This window comes from Pteropus medius, unplaced genomic scaffold (assembly GCF_902729225.1).
Source record: "Pteropus medius unplaced genomic scaffold, Ma_sr-lr_union100, whole genome shotgun sequence".
In the NCBI taxonomy this organism is placed as follows: domain Eukaryota; kingdom Metazoa; phylum Chordata; class Mammalia; order Chiroptera; family Pteropodidae; genus Pteropus; species Pteropus medius.
The window spans coordinates 3,400,584-3,416,584 of NW_024356248.1; the positions used below are offsets into that span (position 1 = coordinate 3,400,584).

Here is a 16,001-nt window from a genome sequence, read left to right on the forward strand (position 1 = left end):
ACATTACCGAACATGCCACATCTTCAACCTCTGTTGAACAAACTCCAAAAGAGTCTGGAGACTGTGGCTGGAAATGAATGATAAAGATTTATTCACGGGTCTTAGAGTTTGCAAACTGGGAACAGCTAGACAAACCCCCAAAAGTGTTCTGAAACAGAAAGAAAAGAGTTCTTACAGTAAAAAGTGAATTCTTGAGGAGGCTTAAAAAAAATTTTTTTTTTTTTTCTATCAGACTTTCAATCTTTAGCTTCCTATTTTGCCAAACACTTGGTCAAAAAGTTATTAAATACTTTCAAATATCTTGTCAGATTTCAGGCTGAGTCAAATAGTAAATATTTCTGGCACGATTAAGCAATTCCACAGACTCAAGAGTCATTTCTTCTGATGGTCAAAAGAAAGAAGTGACAGCCTGCAGGCAAACTGTCACAGGCAGGCGAACTGTCAAGCCAAGCCCTTAGGGCACAGGCAGTAATAGCAATCCCCGGGAGAGAGAAGACAAATATCCAGTCATATAGCCTCGTGTTGTAGGTATCTCTTATATCTGTAATTTTCCATTAGCCTATTACAGGAGATTCTTGCTTTTAATTATCTGCTCAAATGAGCAAAGTTTCTTTTAGGATACTTTTAGAGCTATTTTTTCTTTTTCGAGTTATTTTGACTTTTGGAAACTTCTGCAAATCGAAGAATGTATTATTCCATTGTGCCTAGAGAGGTTTGGAATTCATTGACTAAAGGAGGGCCCCGGCAGTAGAAACATGGGTTCTTTTACTAGCAGACATATTTCTTAAGTTTTAGAAAGACGTGCTTTTTCAATACAGCACAAAACATATTCATTTTTCAACACAGCACAAAACATATTCATGAACAGACCCAAATTTATCTTTTAGTTTCTCTGTTCTAAGAAGTCAAAAGCAGATAAACTTAGACTTCTTTAACAATTAATGTTTCAGTAGTTTACTTAATTTGGAAATGGTGTAGATACTCAAATGAGTTTAACTTGACTCATCATTTAACTTCTCTTAGCAAAACTCTAAGGTTTCAAGTTACCAAACGATTTGGGGTAACTATTTAAGTAGATGTACCATAAAACATAAATAATGCTGAAAAGTTTACCTAAAAACTTTGAATCCCATCTACAGTTATTTATTTTACTTGTTCTCAACAATTATATTTAGGTTACTTATGAAAATTTTATCGTACCGAGTTATTTTCTTGCTGACGACATTTGCAACGGAGATAACATGAACTTATTTGACTAATAAACACAGATAAAATAAAAGTATTATACTTAATTCTGATCATTCTAAAGGTATTTAACCAAAACAAACTCAAAACAGTTTTCACATCAAGTATTTTCTCAGATCGTGTGATCTGGAAAAACATTTTGGGTTAGCTTCTATTATATCTTTGAGAATTGTTTGTATAAGTACTTAATTCCGTTTAGGCAATTCCGCAGAGCTCTTTTGCAAATCAGCAATACCATCTAAAGGTAGAAAATACCACACAACACAAATGAACATATAGACAGACGCAAACAGATAATTTCATTTTTAAAATTTCAGCCATGAGACAGATACAATAAGGCAAATATCCACTAATTTACAACAGTTGGAATAAGTTAAGTTTATTCATGCAGATGTCTAATGTGTTTTCTTATTAATATTTGTGGAGAAGATAATTAAGATTTGTTATTTGTCTTTACTGAGGAGCCTTGGAATCAGACCAGCTGTTGGTCCTTTAAAAAAACAAACTTTTTTTTCTTCAGTTTGAAGAATTGAGGATGGTAAAGGTAGGTGGGCTTTGAGCTGCTTCTAGAGCTGCATTTCTGGTTTTGCAAAGATTTATAGGATAAGAATAATTGCTCCAATTCCCCCAAAGAATTGGGCTGTAACTTAAGTGACATCATAGGTCGAGTATATCTTCCTAATTTGCCTCCTTCCCTCTGGGTACATAGTTTTATTTTAGCTTTGAGGACAAGGTTTTAAATAGATTTTTTTTTTTTTTCCTATCAGGCTTTGAATCCTTAGCTTCCAATAGTGCCAAACGCTGAAGCAAAAAGTTACTAAACACTTTCAGATATTTTGTCAGATTTCAGGCTGGGTCAAACAGTAAATATTTCTGGCACTATTAAATAATTCCACAGACTCAAGAGGGTGCACAGATTATGACCTTCCAGAGTCATTTCTTCTGATGACCGAAAGAAAGAAGTGACAGTTGCAAATGGAATTGTTTTTCATTTCTTTTTATGAAAATTCATTGTTACTATATAGGAACGTTATGGATTTTTGTACATTGATTTTATATTCTGAAACTTTACAATATTCGTTTATTATTTCCAATAGTTTTTTAGTAGAGCCTTTAGGGTTCTCTATATAAGAATTAAGTCATCTGCAAAAAGTGACAATTTTTTAATTTATTAGGAATAAACCTAATGAAGCATTTGGAGAACCTATACACTAAAAACTATAAGACATTATTAAAAGAAATTTAAGAAGACACAAAGAAATGGAAAGTTATCTCATATTCATGGATTGAATTAATCAACATAGTTAAAAAGACCTTATTATCGAAGGCAGTATACAGATTTAATGCAATTCCCATCAAAATTCCAATGGCATTCTTTAAAGAAATAGAACAAAAAATTATCATCAGATTTGTACGAAAGCACAAAAGACCCTGAATTGCCAAAGCGATCTTGAGTAAAAAGAACAAACAAGGCCAGAGCTATCATTCTGTTTGACTTCAAATTATACTACAAAGCAACAATAATCAAAACAGCATGATATTGGCAGAAAAACAGACACACAGCCCAATGGACCAGAATTGAGAGTCCAGAACTAAACCCCACATATACATGAACAAATAATTTTTGACAAAGGAACCAAAAACATACAATGGAGAAAGAAAAGGCTCTTCAATAAACGGTGCTGGGAAAATTAAAAAGCCACATGCAAAAGAATTAAATCAGCCTGCAATCTATCACTATGCTCAAAATTAACTCAAAATGAATCAAAGACCGGAATCAAAGACCTGAAACAATAAACAGCACAGAAGAAAACATAGGTACTAAACTCATGGACCTTGGATTTAGAGAGGATTTTATGAATTTGACCTCAAGGCAAGGGAAGTAAAAGCAAAAATAAATGAATGGAACCATGTCAAACTAAAAAGCTTCTGTACAGCAAAAGAAACAATCAACAAGGCAAAGAGGGAACCATCTGAATGGGAGAAGATATTTGCAAACAATGCCTCCGATGAGGACCTAATTTCCAAAATATATAAAAAACTCCTACAGCTCAACAATAAAACAAACAAACAAACGAACAAATAATCCAATTAAAGACAGGCAGAGGATCTGAACAGACACTTCTCTCAAAAAGACATACAAATGGCCAACAGACATATGAAAAGATGCTCAACTTCACTAGCTATTAGAGAAACGCAAATCAAAACCATAATGAGATACCACCTAACACCTGTTAGAATGGCTATTATCAACAGGACAAGTAATAAGAGTTGGAGAGGTTGAGGGGGAAAAGGAACTCTCATACACTGCTGGTGGGAATGTAAACTGGTACAGCCACTATGGAAAACAGTACGGAATTTCCTCAAAAAACTTCAAATAGAAGTACCTAATGACCCAGAAATTCTTTTTATGAGTATTTACTCTCCAAACTTGAAAACATTTATCCACAAAGATACATGCACCCTGATGTTCATAGGAGCATTGTTCACAGTGGCCAAGACATGGAAACAACCCATGTCCTTAGACAGATGATGGATAAAGAAGATGTGGTACATATATACAGTGGAATATTATTCAGCCATGAGAAAAGATGAAATACTGCCATTTGTGACAATATGGATGGATCTTGAAATTACCATGCTAAGCGAAATAAGTCAGACAGAACAAGTCGAGAACCATATGATTTCATTCATATGTGGGGATATAAAACTAAAAGTAACAGACAGACATGACAGAGACTCATGGACATTGACAGTGGATTAGTGGTTATCAGAGAGAATTGGGGGAGGGGGCATTAGTGAAGGGTAAGAAGGGTCAAATATTTGGTGGAGGAAGGAAACTTAACTTTGGGTAGTGAAAACACAATGAGCTATATCTATAATGTATTATTGAATTGTACACTTGAAACCTATTTCATTTAATTAACCAATGTCACCCCAATGGTTGTGATAAATTAAAAAAAGAAAAATGAAAGCTTGCATGTCCAAGGCAGGTAAAAAGTCATGTCGGGCCCTTGGGGCACAGGCAGCAATAGCAATCCCTGGGGGGAGAGAAGATAAATAACAAATTCGTCACATGGACTTTCTGGTGTTTTATGTATCTCTTGTTATATCTTTAAATTTCCATTAGCCTATTACAGGAGATTCTTGCTTTTAATTATCTGCTCAGATGATCAAAATATCTTTTAGAATCATTTTAGAGCTTTTTTTTCTTTTTAGAGTTTTTTGGACTTTTAGAAGCTTCTGCAAATCAAAGAATGTATTTTTCCATTTTGCCAAGAGAGGTCTGGAATTCCTTACCTAAAGGAGGGCCCTGGAGGTAGACTTAAAACAAAGTTTTTCCTTAATGGTCATTACAGTTTTCAATTATTTTGGTTCAAATGGTCCATTTTATTTAAAAGGCAGAAGAAGAGAAATCAAAATGTTTGTACATATAACTAGCTAGAGTTACTGTAAAAGAAACTTTTGGGGACATCTAGAGGGTGAAGATCCCATCCATGTCAAAGATAAATTCTCCTGACAGCTGGCACAGCTGGACAAAAAGGACAAGAGATATGTCAACCGAAAGCCCCAGGTAGTTTGTTTAAATAGATACTGGTGCAGGAGATCTGCAAGCTCACTAGTTAGCGGGAAGCTGAGCCTGGACAGCAGGATTATAGGATTTATGCCTGGTCCTCCCCTACGAAGTCTCTTATTAATCAGCAAAGGAGTTTCAGAAAAAGTAAGTTCAGAATTTTTGTTTGTTTGTTTAGTTCAGAATTTGCTTTAGTTAGCTTCAAATTAGTTTCTTGAAGGGAGGCACTCTTTGAACCATTTAATTTCTTAGGGGCCTCTAAATAGCAATTCAAAAAGTGCTTCTCATTCAGCTTGTTTAAGATATCTAAGATTTGCTCACTGTGCAAGTAAATATCCTAATTTTGGAATCTCGAAAGATACCCAGGGTGGCCGGTGTAATACCAAATTGTGCTTCTTATCAGAAGTCCATCAAGACAGATATTTAGCAGATAGACCATAAATCCAGCTGGCATTGCAGAAAGGGGTTGTCTCCCCAGAACAGACTTAGAAAAAGGGTGACCCATGACAAAAACCAGTGTCAGAGGCCCAGAGAATAAAACCTCTGCACCTCAACTAAGGAGGGGGATTTGGAACCAAGAAAACTCACCATGGATCTTGGAGCTGTCAGGGGGACGACAGAGTCTAAAGGGCTCAAGCAGCCCCCTTGCTCGTACCTGATGGCAGCCCCCGAATTAAAGTGGAGTGTTCTTCAGGTTCCATGACCCTGACACCACATATGTGAAAGGGACTCAAAGAGTTCCAAGGTTTTGGCTAGAAATAAAGGATAAAGACTCATTCACAGGTCTTAGAGTTTACAAACTGGAACACAGCTCGGCAAAAACCCAGAAGAAAGAAAACTGAAGAGTTCTTATAGTAAAAGGTGAATTCCTGAGAATCATCAGACCTGCATTCTTAGCCCTAGGACTGGTCCGGGGTGGTTATCGGACAGCTGTCAGGCAGTCTGGATGAAGGACGCCAGGTGGTCTAGAGAATGGGCGCCAGGAGATCTGGTCATGTCTGGTGGTTTGGACGATGGATACCAGATCGTCTGGTGAGTCCTTCAGGGAGTAATCAGAGGGTTACCTGGAGGTCTGGTGTATGTCCAGATGTGCATTTCGGCATTGTCACAGGACTAGAAATTTCAAAAAGTTTAAGTTCCCAGACTAGTCATATCGAGAATAGAATCTTTCCTCCTGCCTCAGTCTTCATAATGTTGATAATTTTAGCATCTTGGTTCAAGTGAGTGCATTTTATATATTCCCTATCTTTACTCTTTGCTTGCTTTCAGTAGCCAAGCCTTGACAGGTGCTGTCTCTTCTACCCAAAAATGTTCTTCCACACTCTTCCTCTTTATTTTTTTTTCCCCCCTGAAGGCAAAATCCTAGTCATTTTCCAAAGCCTAGCTCACGAAGTGCCTCTGATGAGCAGCTCTGTCCAAAGCTTCCTTCCACTGGGCTCTTACAGCCTTCCGTTGTGCTCGGGGGACTACTAACCCCACTTCTGTCACAGCCGGTCATATGACTGTTGTCTTTCTCAGGAGACCACTAGTGTTTCCAGGGCGTGGAGCTCTCAGCTCTCTGGGCCTCTGTTTCTTCAGCTGTAAAATAAGAATCCGCCTGTCTACCTCCTAATGTTCCTGTGAAGCACAAATGAACGCACGTAACGCCATTAGATCGTGGACTGGCAGAGCGTAAACACCATCTAAATGTTTGCTATCATGAATAGTCCTTTCTGTATCCTTAGTTCTGAACCAGAGTAGGTGTCAGTTTGTACCGCTTTGAGTAAGCCTTAGAGCCAAGAACCAGGCTGGGATTTAAAAAAAAATTTTTTTTTTAGTCACCTGCTCAGTTTTTTTAGGTAACTCCCAACACCTTCTCTCCATCCTATCCTTGGGGGGACGGGAGCCAGAGAGTGTAAAGAGAAGAAAAAGTAGTCGAAAACCTTTACCTAGTGGTGTGGCATAAAGGTGGGTGTGACCTAAAGATAAGACACCTGTCTCAGAAATTTATTTTTAAAAAGCTTCCACTGGTCCTTCATTCAAGTGATACTTATAACCCAGAAGGAATAATATATTTGACCATTACCTCAGAATGTGCACCATTTGGGACACATGGGATATAAGACTACCAAATTACAGAAAAGTTGGGGGTTGGGAGAGTTATGAGCTGCTTTTCTCAGAGCTTCCAAAGGCTCATTGGAGGTAAAGGAGCTAGACAGCCCCGGATGCCAGTGTGAGAAGGACAGAAATAGAGACATCGGATGCTCCCTAAGACGAGGCTGGTCTAATGGAGAAGCGGGCAGGTGCCATGTGACATTCCCAGGACCAAGCTGTAGGTCTCATTCTCCAACTTTCCAACTGGGACACTAGGGCAGTTTGCTGAAACCTTCTGGCGTCCGCATACTGTGTAATGATGAGATCAAACTAAACGAAGTTTGAGTCCCTGTGTTACAGGGAGGATGCTGGTGGATGGCGGGATGGCTCTAAGTGCATGCTTTAAAACATTCTGGGTGGCATCTTGGTTTGCACATCTCCTTGACTCTCTAGAGAGCCTGCCAGACTTCTCTCCAGAATGTGTTGGACCCGCCTACTGTGACAGCAATCTTCTGGGTATAGTGAGCAGCCTGAGTCTCACTTAGCCCTCCAGGGAGGTAGATGATTCTGGAGGCCGAGAGTGGGTCAGCTCCTAGTGGCCAAAGGCCACAGACTCAACGGGGCAAAGTCTAGGCTGTAACCAAATGGAGAGTGGGTTGCAATATTGTTTCTCACCTCAGTCAGTCTTACACTGACCCGAGCTATTCGAGACATTAAATATACCTGATGTTTGCATGCCGTTTACAAGTACTCTCAGACGCTCGATTTGTCGAAGCCACGTGAAGTTAGGATTTGTCATGTTTCTTTCAGAACTGAGGAAGCTCAGAAAAAAATGGCTTGTCCCAAAGTCTGGGAACTTAATAGCGTTTGTCACAGAGCAAGATTTCGTGCAAGTCTGTACTGGATTTATCCGAGGAAAGTGAACTACAGAGATGGAGAACGAATTTCAGTATAAGATGATCTCGATTGCTAGGTGTGTCCCATGGCAGCGGAGCGGAGTGGAGTGAGTTTTGGAGCCAGAACTAAAACTCTAATTCTGTCACGTAGTATTAGAGGAGGAAGCTTGGACATTTCCCTCATTCGTGAGAAACTATCTCAGAGGATTAAATGCTATAAAATAGTGGCGAGACGCCTGCCATTAAGTAAATGCAGCATTCTATTTCACACTGCCTCGAACACGTGGATAAAAATACAGGATCTCTTGGCATTTGTTCACATTTTCCCCTATGTGATTTCCCACAACTTAATTTCTACCCTCACACGGACTAGAATGAGCTCGTCAGCGTCCTTCTGTCCCTCAAAGGCGTGATGGCAGTTCAAATACTTGAAATTAAACTATAGACAAGGAGACCTCCCCTCTCGGCGGGCTAGCTGACGCGGGTCGGGACAATCTACCTTTCCCAGGCTGACCGGCCGCGGGAGCTCCCCAGTGGCCTGGCATCATGGAGATTTACCTAGCACGCCTGATTGAGCCTGGCCTGGCTGGGAGGATTACTTTTCATCCAGTGTTGAAATCACTTGAAATTCCTCTTGTTCATCCAAAGAGACAGGAATAAAAGAAGCAACTCATGGTCTTGCTGAGCTAAGATCTGTCTTGTTAGCCATCCTTTGCATCTTCTCCTCTCGATCTGCCGAAGATGGGTCGATCGGAGTAATATAAGAATCTCACGCACGAGGATTTTCTCTCTCATGCCCCACACGGGTTTCATCAAAAAATCAAACGATATTTATCTGTAGGCCTTAGAGCTCTCTCGAAGGTTTTGAGTGGAGAGATGAAATTTTTGTCATTTTCGCTTTGAACATTCAAAGGGTTTCATTCTTGGGTCTGATGCTTGAAGCTGAGATAGGATGAGGCAGGAAGCCAAACCATTCTTTTTAAACACCCGGGCCTAAACACTATTGGTACACACACACCCCCAAAATCCTTTTTTTCTCCTTTCCCTCTTTGCCAATCTCTTTCTCATCCTGACAGAAGGCCCCCGGCTTTATGCATTTCCATTTTAGTCCTCAGTAGGGGGAAGAGAGGATTCACCAACAACAATCATTCTAAATGTTTCAGATATGTCTCCCTGAAATATTTACTTGTCTTCTCCTCTCGAATATTCACTGGTTTGACCAGTGGTCACCACAGTGAGTCACCCATCAGGCTGTACTCTACAGCAGCCTAAAATTACAGCAATTCCGGGGGCTAGGATTTACCTTTCGATTTTTATTAACACTCTGCGCGGTCCATTTTTAGGAGAATTCTCACCTCCCTCAAACATGATTATCTTAAAGCATGGAATAACCATGCTTGGCCTTTGAGTTTGTGGTAATTTGCAAATATTTTCCAAATCACCCTTCAGATCAATGCCAGAAGAATTTATCAACTCTTCAGCGTGCAATTCCTTAAGAGAATTCAGGGAAACCGACTCTCTTTACCCACAGAAAGGACATTTCTGGAGACACTGGGATGGAAGTCATCTTCTTTACGAAATAAGAGTTAGGGCCGAGGAACTAAATTCAGGCATTTTAATTATATGCACGTAAAGAACTAAAACCTAAAGATCAAAAATCTCTTCCGGATTGTGGATGCTTAAGAAATATAGACTCCCCCAGCATCACCGTTATCCCACATCAGGATTATAAAATACACACCTACAGCACTAGCCTAATGTCAATCCCTCCTCATTCGACCTGCTTGATGTCGTGTCTGCACATTCAGATCCATACACGTTTATGTCTTTATTATTATGGCTAAGCGCCCATTTCCCCCTTCCCCTGATCTTTTTTTGAGGAGTTCCCTCACACTTCTTTTGAGGCATACTGCAAGTTTCTTGAAGAAGAAACTGATTGATACACAGCTCATTTCAGTGCTGGAAGCAAACTCCTTCGACCCGCTGCTTACACATCTTCCTGTTTCCTCCCATTCCATAGCTAGAACTTGTGCTTTTTCTGGACCCTCTGCCATTTCAAGTGTGCCTCTCAGATATAAATATTCCTTCAGATGCAACTCGGCAGAGCTGACGCCAGGCTCTGTCAATTTCCTAAGCTTGTGCAGGTGTCTGCCCTGCAGCATTTGCTGAATATAAACACAAAATCCTGTGTGTGTGTGTGTGTTGGGGGGGAGGGGTCACTCCTTTTGGATTTAGCAAGTTTGTAACCAGTTATTCTCTCACAAAGAAGTTTTAGTCCTACCTTTCTTCATTAAACAAAAAGAGCCTAAAATACTATCCAGATAAATTGAAGAGCTTCATGTTAATAACTTTATCAATCAAAAATAGAGCTCTTAAGCAGAAGAAACAATTTAAGTGAGAAAAGCTTGAATGAAATACACCTCTAAGCATTCACAGAATTATCTACCTACCCCATAATTACAGATAAATATAACCAAACAAAACCTCTAGGGGTAGCCGGACCCAAATGTTTATTATTGCCTCACTTTTAACCAGGCAACTCTTTCCTGTTTCTCTTTATGTGGTACTCAGCCAACCATGGCGGCGCAACTCACACCTCCCTCCTGCAGAAAGAAGCGACTCCTGGCTGTCTTTGAGCTCCTTCCTTTAACTCCCTAACACTTCAGCCTGTGCCTTACAATTCGAGCCGAGCATTGATTTCTTATGTGCATCCAAGCTCCTTTCTATACTAGAGAGCAGGCCCTTGCTTCCCTTGCTTTTCCATAATTCCTAGCCCGGAGTCTTCTCATAATATTGACTTCATGGAATTTGGGAACATGAACCCATGTGGGAAAGGACACAAGCTAACACCCGTCCCATCTCATGCAACCTATGGGAGCTCACCCCCTCTGACTCAAGGGTCGGTTAAGAACACAGAAACCTCAAATAAGGAAACTAAGCTGATGTAGACCCCCAGTCCAGGGTCTCGAGTTTAATTAATTGGTAGGAAATGATACACCTGAGAACTTTTGGATTCACGCTTGTGCCACTAGTTCACAGGCCCGACTGCAAATGACCTTTCCCATGAACGCCCTTGTTTACCGGTTGGCACCTTTCCCGCTGTGGTTCTCTCCAGAACACGACACACAGAGCCCTGCCCCTTCGTGGCGAAGCGTGGAGGCTTTGCTGTGCATGGGTTCAGCATCCCTGGCACTCCCGCTGGGAACGGCGTCAGCCCTGCCCTCTCTCCTCATGACTAAGTCCAAGGAGCGTGTGCTGGGGAGTTCTGTGACTTTTTAACCCGAGCAGTATTCGCCCATCGTCCGTGAGTGCTTGGGTGACTGCATCACTGCCCTGATGACGGCGAATGCGTGGGAAGCGGGCATCGGCTGTGCCGACCCCAGATCCAAGAACGTTAGTGGACACTTCAAAGCAGGGGGTAGCACCGCACGCCCCAGCTTCCCAAGTTCGGAAGTTTGGTGGGATTTCCACTGCTCCTTCTTTGCCGAGTATGGATGACAAACAGTGCCTTTGACACTAAAATCGTGCCATTCAGGACATGTACAGTGGTCCCCCCTGATGCACAGGGACACAGTTTAAGACCCCCCCAGAGGACGCTTGAAACTGTGGAAAGTACAGAACCCGATGTATGTTTTTTCTTAACAGTAAGAGATGAACAACCAATAATAGATCAACTATGACAATATATTGTAACGGAAGTTATGTGAACGTGACCTCTCTCTCTCTCTGACAACTGAGACGGCCGTGACTCACAGGTGGGTAGTGGATACAGTGTGGATACGTTGGATGAAGGGATGATTCATGTCCTGTGGGGGATGAAGGGGGACTTCCCGAGATTTCATCACGCTACTCAGAACGGCGCGCAATTTAAAACTTATAAACTGCTTATTTCTGGAATTTCCCATTTAATATTTTCCGACTGCGACTGACACGGGGAACTGAAACCATGGAAACTGCAGAGGAGGGGGGCCACTGTCCGCGGCCGTTTTCTCAGTGTCAAGGACACATGTGCACAACTCCCACCCCGATGTGGCCAGAGGCGCCGTGAGAGAGGCTCATAATCGGGCCTCTAAAGTGAAGGGCAATAGGCTTTGGAATGAAAAAGAGCTGGGTTCAAACTCCGTGTGCCATTTGCTAAGTGGGTAGCAGGCCAAGTGATGAATTTCGGTGAGCCTGCTACCTTCTCTACCAAAGGGGAATAACACCACCTCCCTCGACGGGGTTGTTGTGAAAAATTATAATATACATAAAGCCCCTGGCATATTGCTTCGACGTAGTAGATACTCAATAAATGTTAGTTACTATTTTTATTATCCAAGAGTTTGAATTAGCTAGAGTCCGTGATTTTAATTCACGGTTATCGTCCTCTCAGAAGAGCCATCCAGGACCAGAGTTAAAAAATCTACTTATCCTGGGAGGCTGTTAGTTAGTGGGTAGAAAAAGTTAGAGCACTGAAGTGGAAGAATATTGCCCCTGCCACCACTTCCTGCCACCCCGACATCCCCCCACCCTCCCGCCAATTAAACCTGCATGCCCACTTGTCCACGTCTCCAGCGCTATTGATGAAAACGCCTGTGGTCTTAGAGGTGTTCGAAAATTTAAGAATGGGAAAGCAAGGCCTCAAAGCACTAGGTAGATTCCATTAGAAAAGAAGGGGGTGGGGTAACTGCTACATTTTCTTGTCGTTGGCAACATAGTGGCTTCCATGTGCTGAGATCCCGATCTGATGAGAAGAAATGACTCGAAGGTCGTGAATGGACCTCACCGTCCACTGGGAAAGCTCCTGCAGCACCTTCAGGCCCCACAGCTTCTTCTCAAAGAGACCACCTTCTCCAGCAATAACGGGCAGCCCGTCGGCCTCGTTGTGGGGGATCTTGTGTTCCAGGAGCGCCATCAATTCCTCCAGCTGATAAGTGAAGGCAGCAACCTGCAGCAGAAGGGTGTGTATTGCTTGATGGAAGTCACCTTCAGCTGGAGATAAATGCACTCGCTGGTCTTCTAAAAGCCTGGTCAACATCACGTGGAAGGTACGATAGGCTTGGAGGTTCTCTCGGAGTCTCTCGGCCTCAGTCAGCTCGCCCCACCGGTCAGTGCTCGCCGTTGGCACACCGTCCACAGAGTCCAGGTTTATGTTCTCGTTCAGGCCCTGATGCTTCACCTGGCCAAGGATACAGAAAAACATCACGTCGTCTGTAATCACCCGGACATTCTTGCTTAATCTCTAGATCTCATATAAAATCTTATTTGCCTCCCTGGTCAAAGATCCAAATCGTAAAGGAAATAAAAAGTCTGGAACAGGAACTCTTGATTTGGGGTCCATGAGAGGTCTTTAGGAAGACCCTCTTCTCCTGAAATTATACACACTGCTTTGACTACCTGTTCATTTTCCTGGGGAGAAGAATCTGCAGCTTTCATTAGGTCCTAAGTGTTGGAAACCACTGGCCTAGAATAACTTTGCCTTTGCACTTCAAACTCCTTCCTAGAAACTGGAATGTTTTAATCACACTGGAGTTTTAAGTATTGTAAACATACTTGAAGATGCTGGCCACACCTAGGTAGCCCTAGAATGTAGCCAACGGTGAGGACAATCCTTTAGAGAATTCAGTGGGAATTAGTTTTAAAAAATGGGTACTCCGAAGTGTGATTTCTGACTGGTGGGGCCGTGTGAAGCTACTCTCCACGGGGCCTGGAGCGCTTCCACAGATGGCGTAGGAGCACAGATGAGGGTCTCCCTCTCTCAGAAAAACAATCTGATCTCACAGTGAACGCCTGAAGAATCTAGCACTTCCCTTTCGATAGTGTGGGTAACCTTTCTATTCAGACCCAGAAACACTTCTGACACATGTAATTAATAAGTGGGTGGCTAATACGTTATAGGAGAAACTTCTTTCACGTACATAGCTCAAAAATTCAGAACAATGTCTACGAAGAGCTCATACTCAGAGGGCTCATGGTTAATCTATTCCGGTAGAATTCAGAGTGTAGGCAGCCTAATTAAAAACAGCCTCCAAGACGTAGAGCCAAAGCTTCCTAAAATCCCTTCCTAAATGTACATTTTCTTATTCAAGGAACATGTCTCGACAACCTAGATAAGGTCATATGAGTTTCCTTAAGGGAAGGGACCATGACAAATGACATGTGCCCAACATACGACTGACTGTATGATTGGGACTTTCATAACTGGTAATGAGGCTGGAGCATGATGGTAAGGAGTTGGATCGGAAGAGATGATGTGAAAATAGACAACAGAAAAATAGGCAACTTACATAAGATTCCGTAAGAGCAGTCAGGTCTGAACGCATCTTCCTCGCTAGCCAGATAGAGCGGCTACACAGGTCCCGGCGGTGAGGGGTCAGCAGGGAGTGCTCTGCGAAAGCCATCCCCTAGCTCAGCCGTCCCAGGAAACGAGTGAGCTGGGCTTGCTTCTGTTTACACTGGTCCAGATAACAAATGTGACTCTCAGACTAAAACCACTGGGCATTCTCTACTAGTGGAATTGTACAAACTCCCCTCACCACCCCCGCCTGACTCAGAGGTGGCAGCAAATTCCTGGCTGTGGAATTTTGTGCCTGTGGAATCAAAGGCCCCTATTTAATCAGCTTTTTCCCGCTGCAGCATCTGCCTCCATCTCTCTCCTCCACCGAGTGCCTAGCGTACTTGTTTTTATATCATTGTTTTGCTTTTGCACTTAGCAACAAGGTCACTATCACACTAATAATCCTCATGACACCCTGCCTAATTGCTATCTATTTTATACACACAGATAATCATTTTATTTTCACCCTTCCTTGTGTTCCCTATGTCCTTCCACTTTTTTCTTTTGGCTTGGTACTCACAGCATTACTTTATTGATATAGCTATCGTTTATGAAGTACCTACCATGGGCCAGACACTGTGCTAAAGGCTTTAAAGCCTTTATTTACTCTTCAGAATAATTCTGAGATAAATATTATTTCTCCCATCTTAAGAAGAAATTGAGGTTAAAGGAATTAATGTGCACAAAATCTAATAACGAGGCTCAAAATGTAAATATAGGTCTTTCTCTCACCGACTTTCCAATTCTATTCTCTAGGTAGTTCACATTCTGTTCAATAAACAATGTTTATGTGAGAGAGATCCTTTAAGAATATAGCCTCTTTTTACTCCCATCCTTCTGCTATGTTTTAAAAGTTAAATTGACAATTAAAAATCAGCTAAGCAAGCATCTCTAGTCTCAATCACGGTGCCTTCCTTGGAACTGCTACAAGAGGAGGAAGGGCTGCTCTTTTCCCAAGGACAGGAAACACCCAACACTGACCTGGTAACATTTCTAAGGCAGTCTCACTCAAGTGACAACATGCTTTTCTTTCTTCCTTATCGGTCGTACCACATGTTTAACGAAATAAGAGAACGAGTTAGGCTTTCAAATGAGGGCAAAAAGAGTTTAAAAGCTCTTAAGAGAATTGCTCCTCTGTCACATGAATGCAGCAGGTCAGAGCAGCGGTCCCCAACCTTTTTGGCACCAGGGACCGGGGCTCCTACAAGAATCTAGTCTGATGATCTGAGGTGGAGCTGAGGTGGTGATGCTGGCGCTGGGGAGCGGTTTCCAATATAGATGAAGCTTCGCTGGCTGGCCCACCGCTTACCTCCTGCTGTGCGGTCTGGTTCCTAACAGGCCATGGACTGGTACCGATCTGTGGCCTGGGGGTTGGAGACCCTTTGGGTTAGAAGATGATGCTAATTGGGTTAAGAGTTGCAAGTTTCATCCTCAAATGAATCAATTAGCTTTCACTATTTCATATGACAGACATTACCTCTGAAGTGAAACACATCTTTTCAGGGGCAAAGGGAGAAAGAAACAAGGCCTGGCTGGCTGTCACAGCAAGGCTTCTAAGAAAGTAGGATTCTGTCTTCTTTTTAAAAAAGTCAGTACTTGACATACACTGAGTTTTGTGAAGAAGCACTGATATTAAATGCTAGCAAGGTTTTGCCATTATCAGAGGGAAATTAACCTCACGGCATCCCTGACGTTCTTGTTACTAGATAAATATGGCCACATTTCCTAGGGGAAGGCTGTTGTTGAAACATGGGTTTTCCAAGTTTGCCATAAGATCACAGGATCATACAGCACCTCGGCATTAGAAATCAAGAACCTTACAGTCAAGTCGACCACCTGATTCTCAGCAGGAGTGAACAGTGTCTGCCACGAATCCTGCTGAGGGCACGTGGTTTTC

At 42.1% G+C, this 16,001-nt stretch overlaps 1 protein-coding gene across 1 annotated transcript; it reads right to left on the reverse strand.

Moving 5' to 3' along the window:
- Positions 1 to 12,080: 12,080 nt before the first annotated feature.
- CNTF (ciliary neurotrophic factor) lies at positions 12,081 to 15,285 on the reverse strand. The gene is made up of 3 exons (XM_039860447.1): positions 15,086 to 15,285; positions 14,055 to 14,222; positions 12,081 to 12,946 (listed from the first exon to the last, which is right to left on the reverse strand). The coding sequence occupies exons 2-3, from the start codon at positions 14,166 to 14,168 to the stop codon at positions 12,458 to 12,460; spliced, it is 603 nt and encodes a 200-aa protein (XP_039716381.1). The 5' UTR covers positions 14,169 to 14,222; positions 15,086 to 15,285; the 3' UTR covers positions 12,081 to 12,457.
- Positions 15,286 to 16,001: the final 716 nt, after the last annotated feature.

Bases quoted from the DNA above. Each gene is read 5' to 3' on its own strand.
- CNTF (XM_039860447.1), bottom strand. From the start codon at position 14,168: ATGGCTTTCGCAGAGCACTCCCTGCTGACCCCTCACCGCCGGGACCTG. The intron at 12,947-14,054 runs GTAAGTTGCCTA...ATCCTTGGCCAG, and splicing joins CTGCTCTTACGGAATCTTAT to GTGAAGCATCAGGGCCTGAA.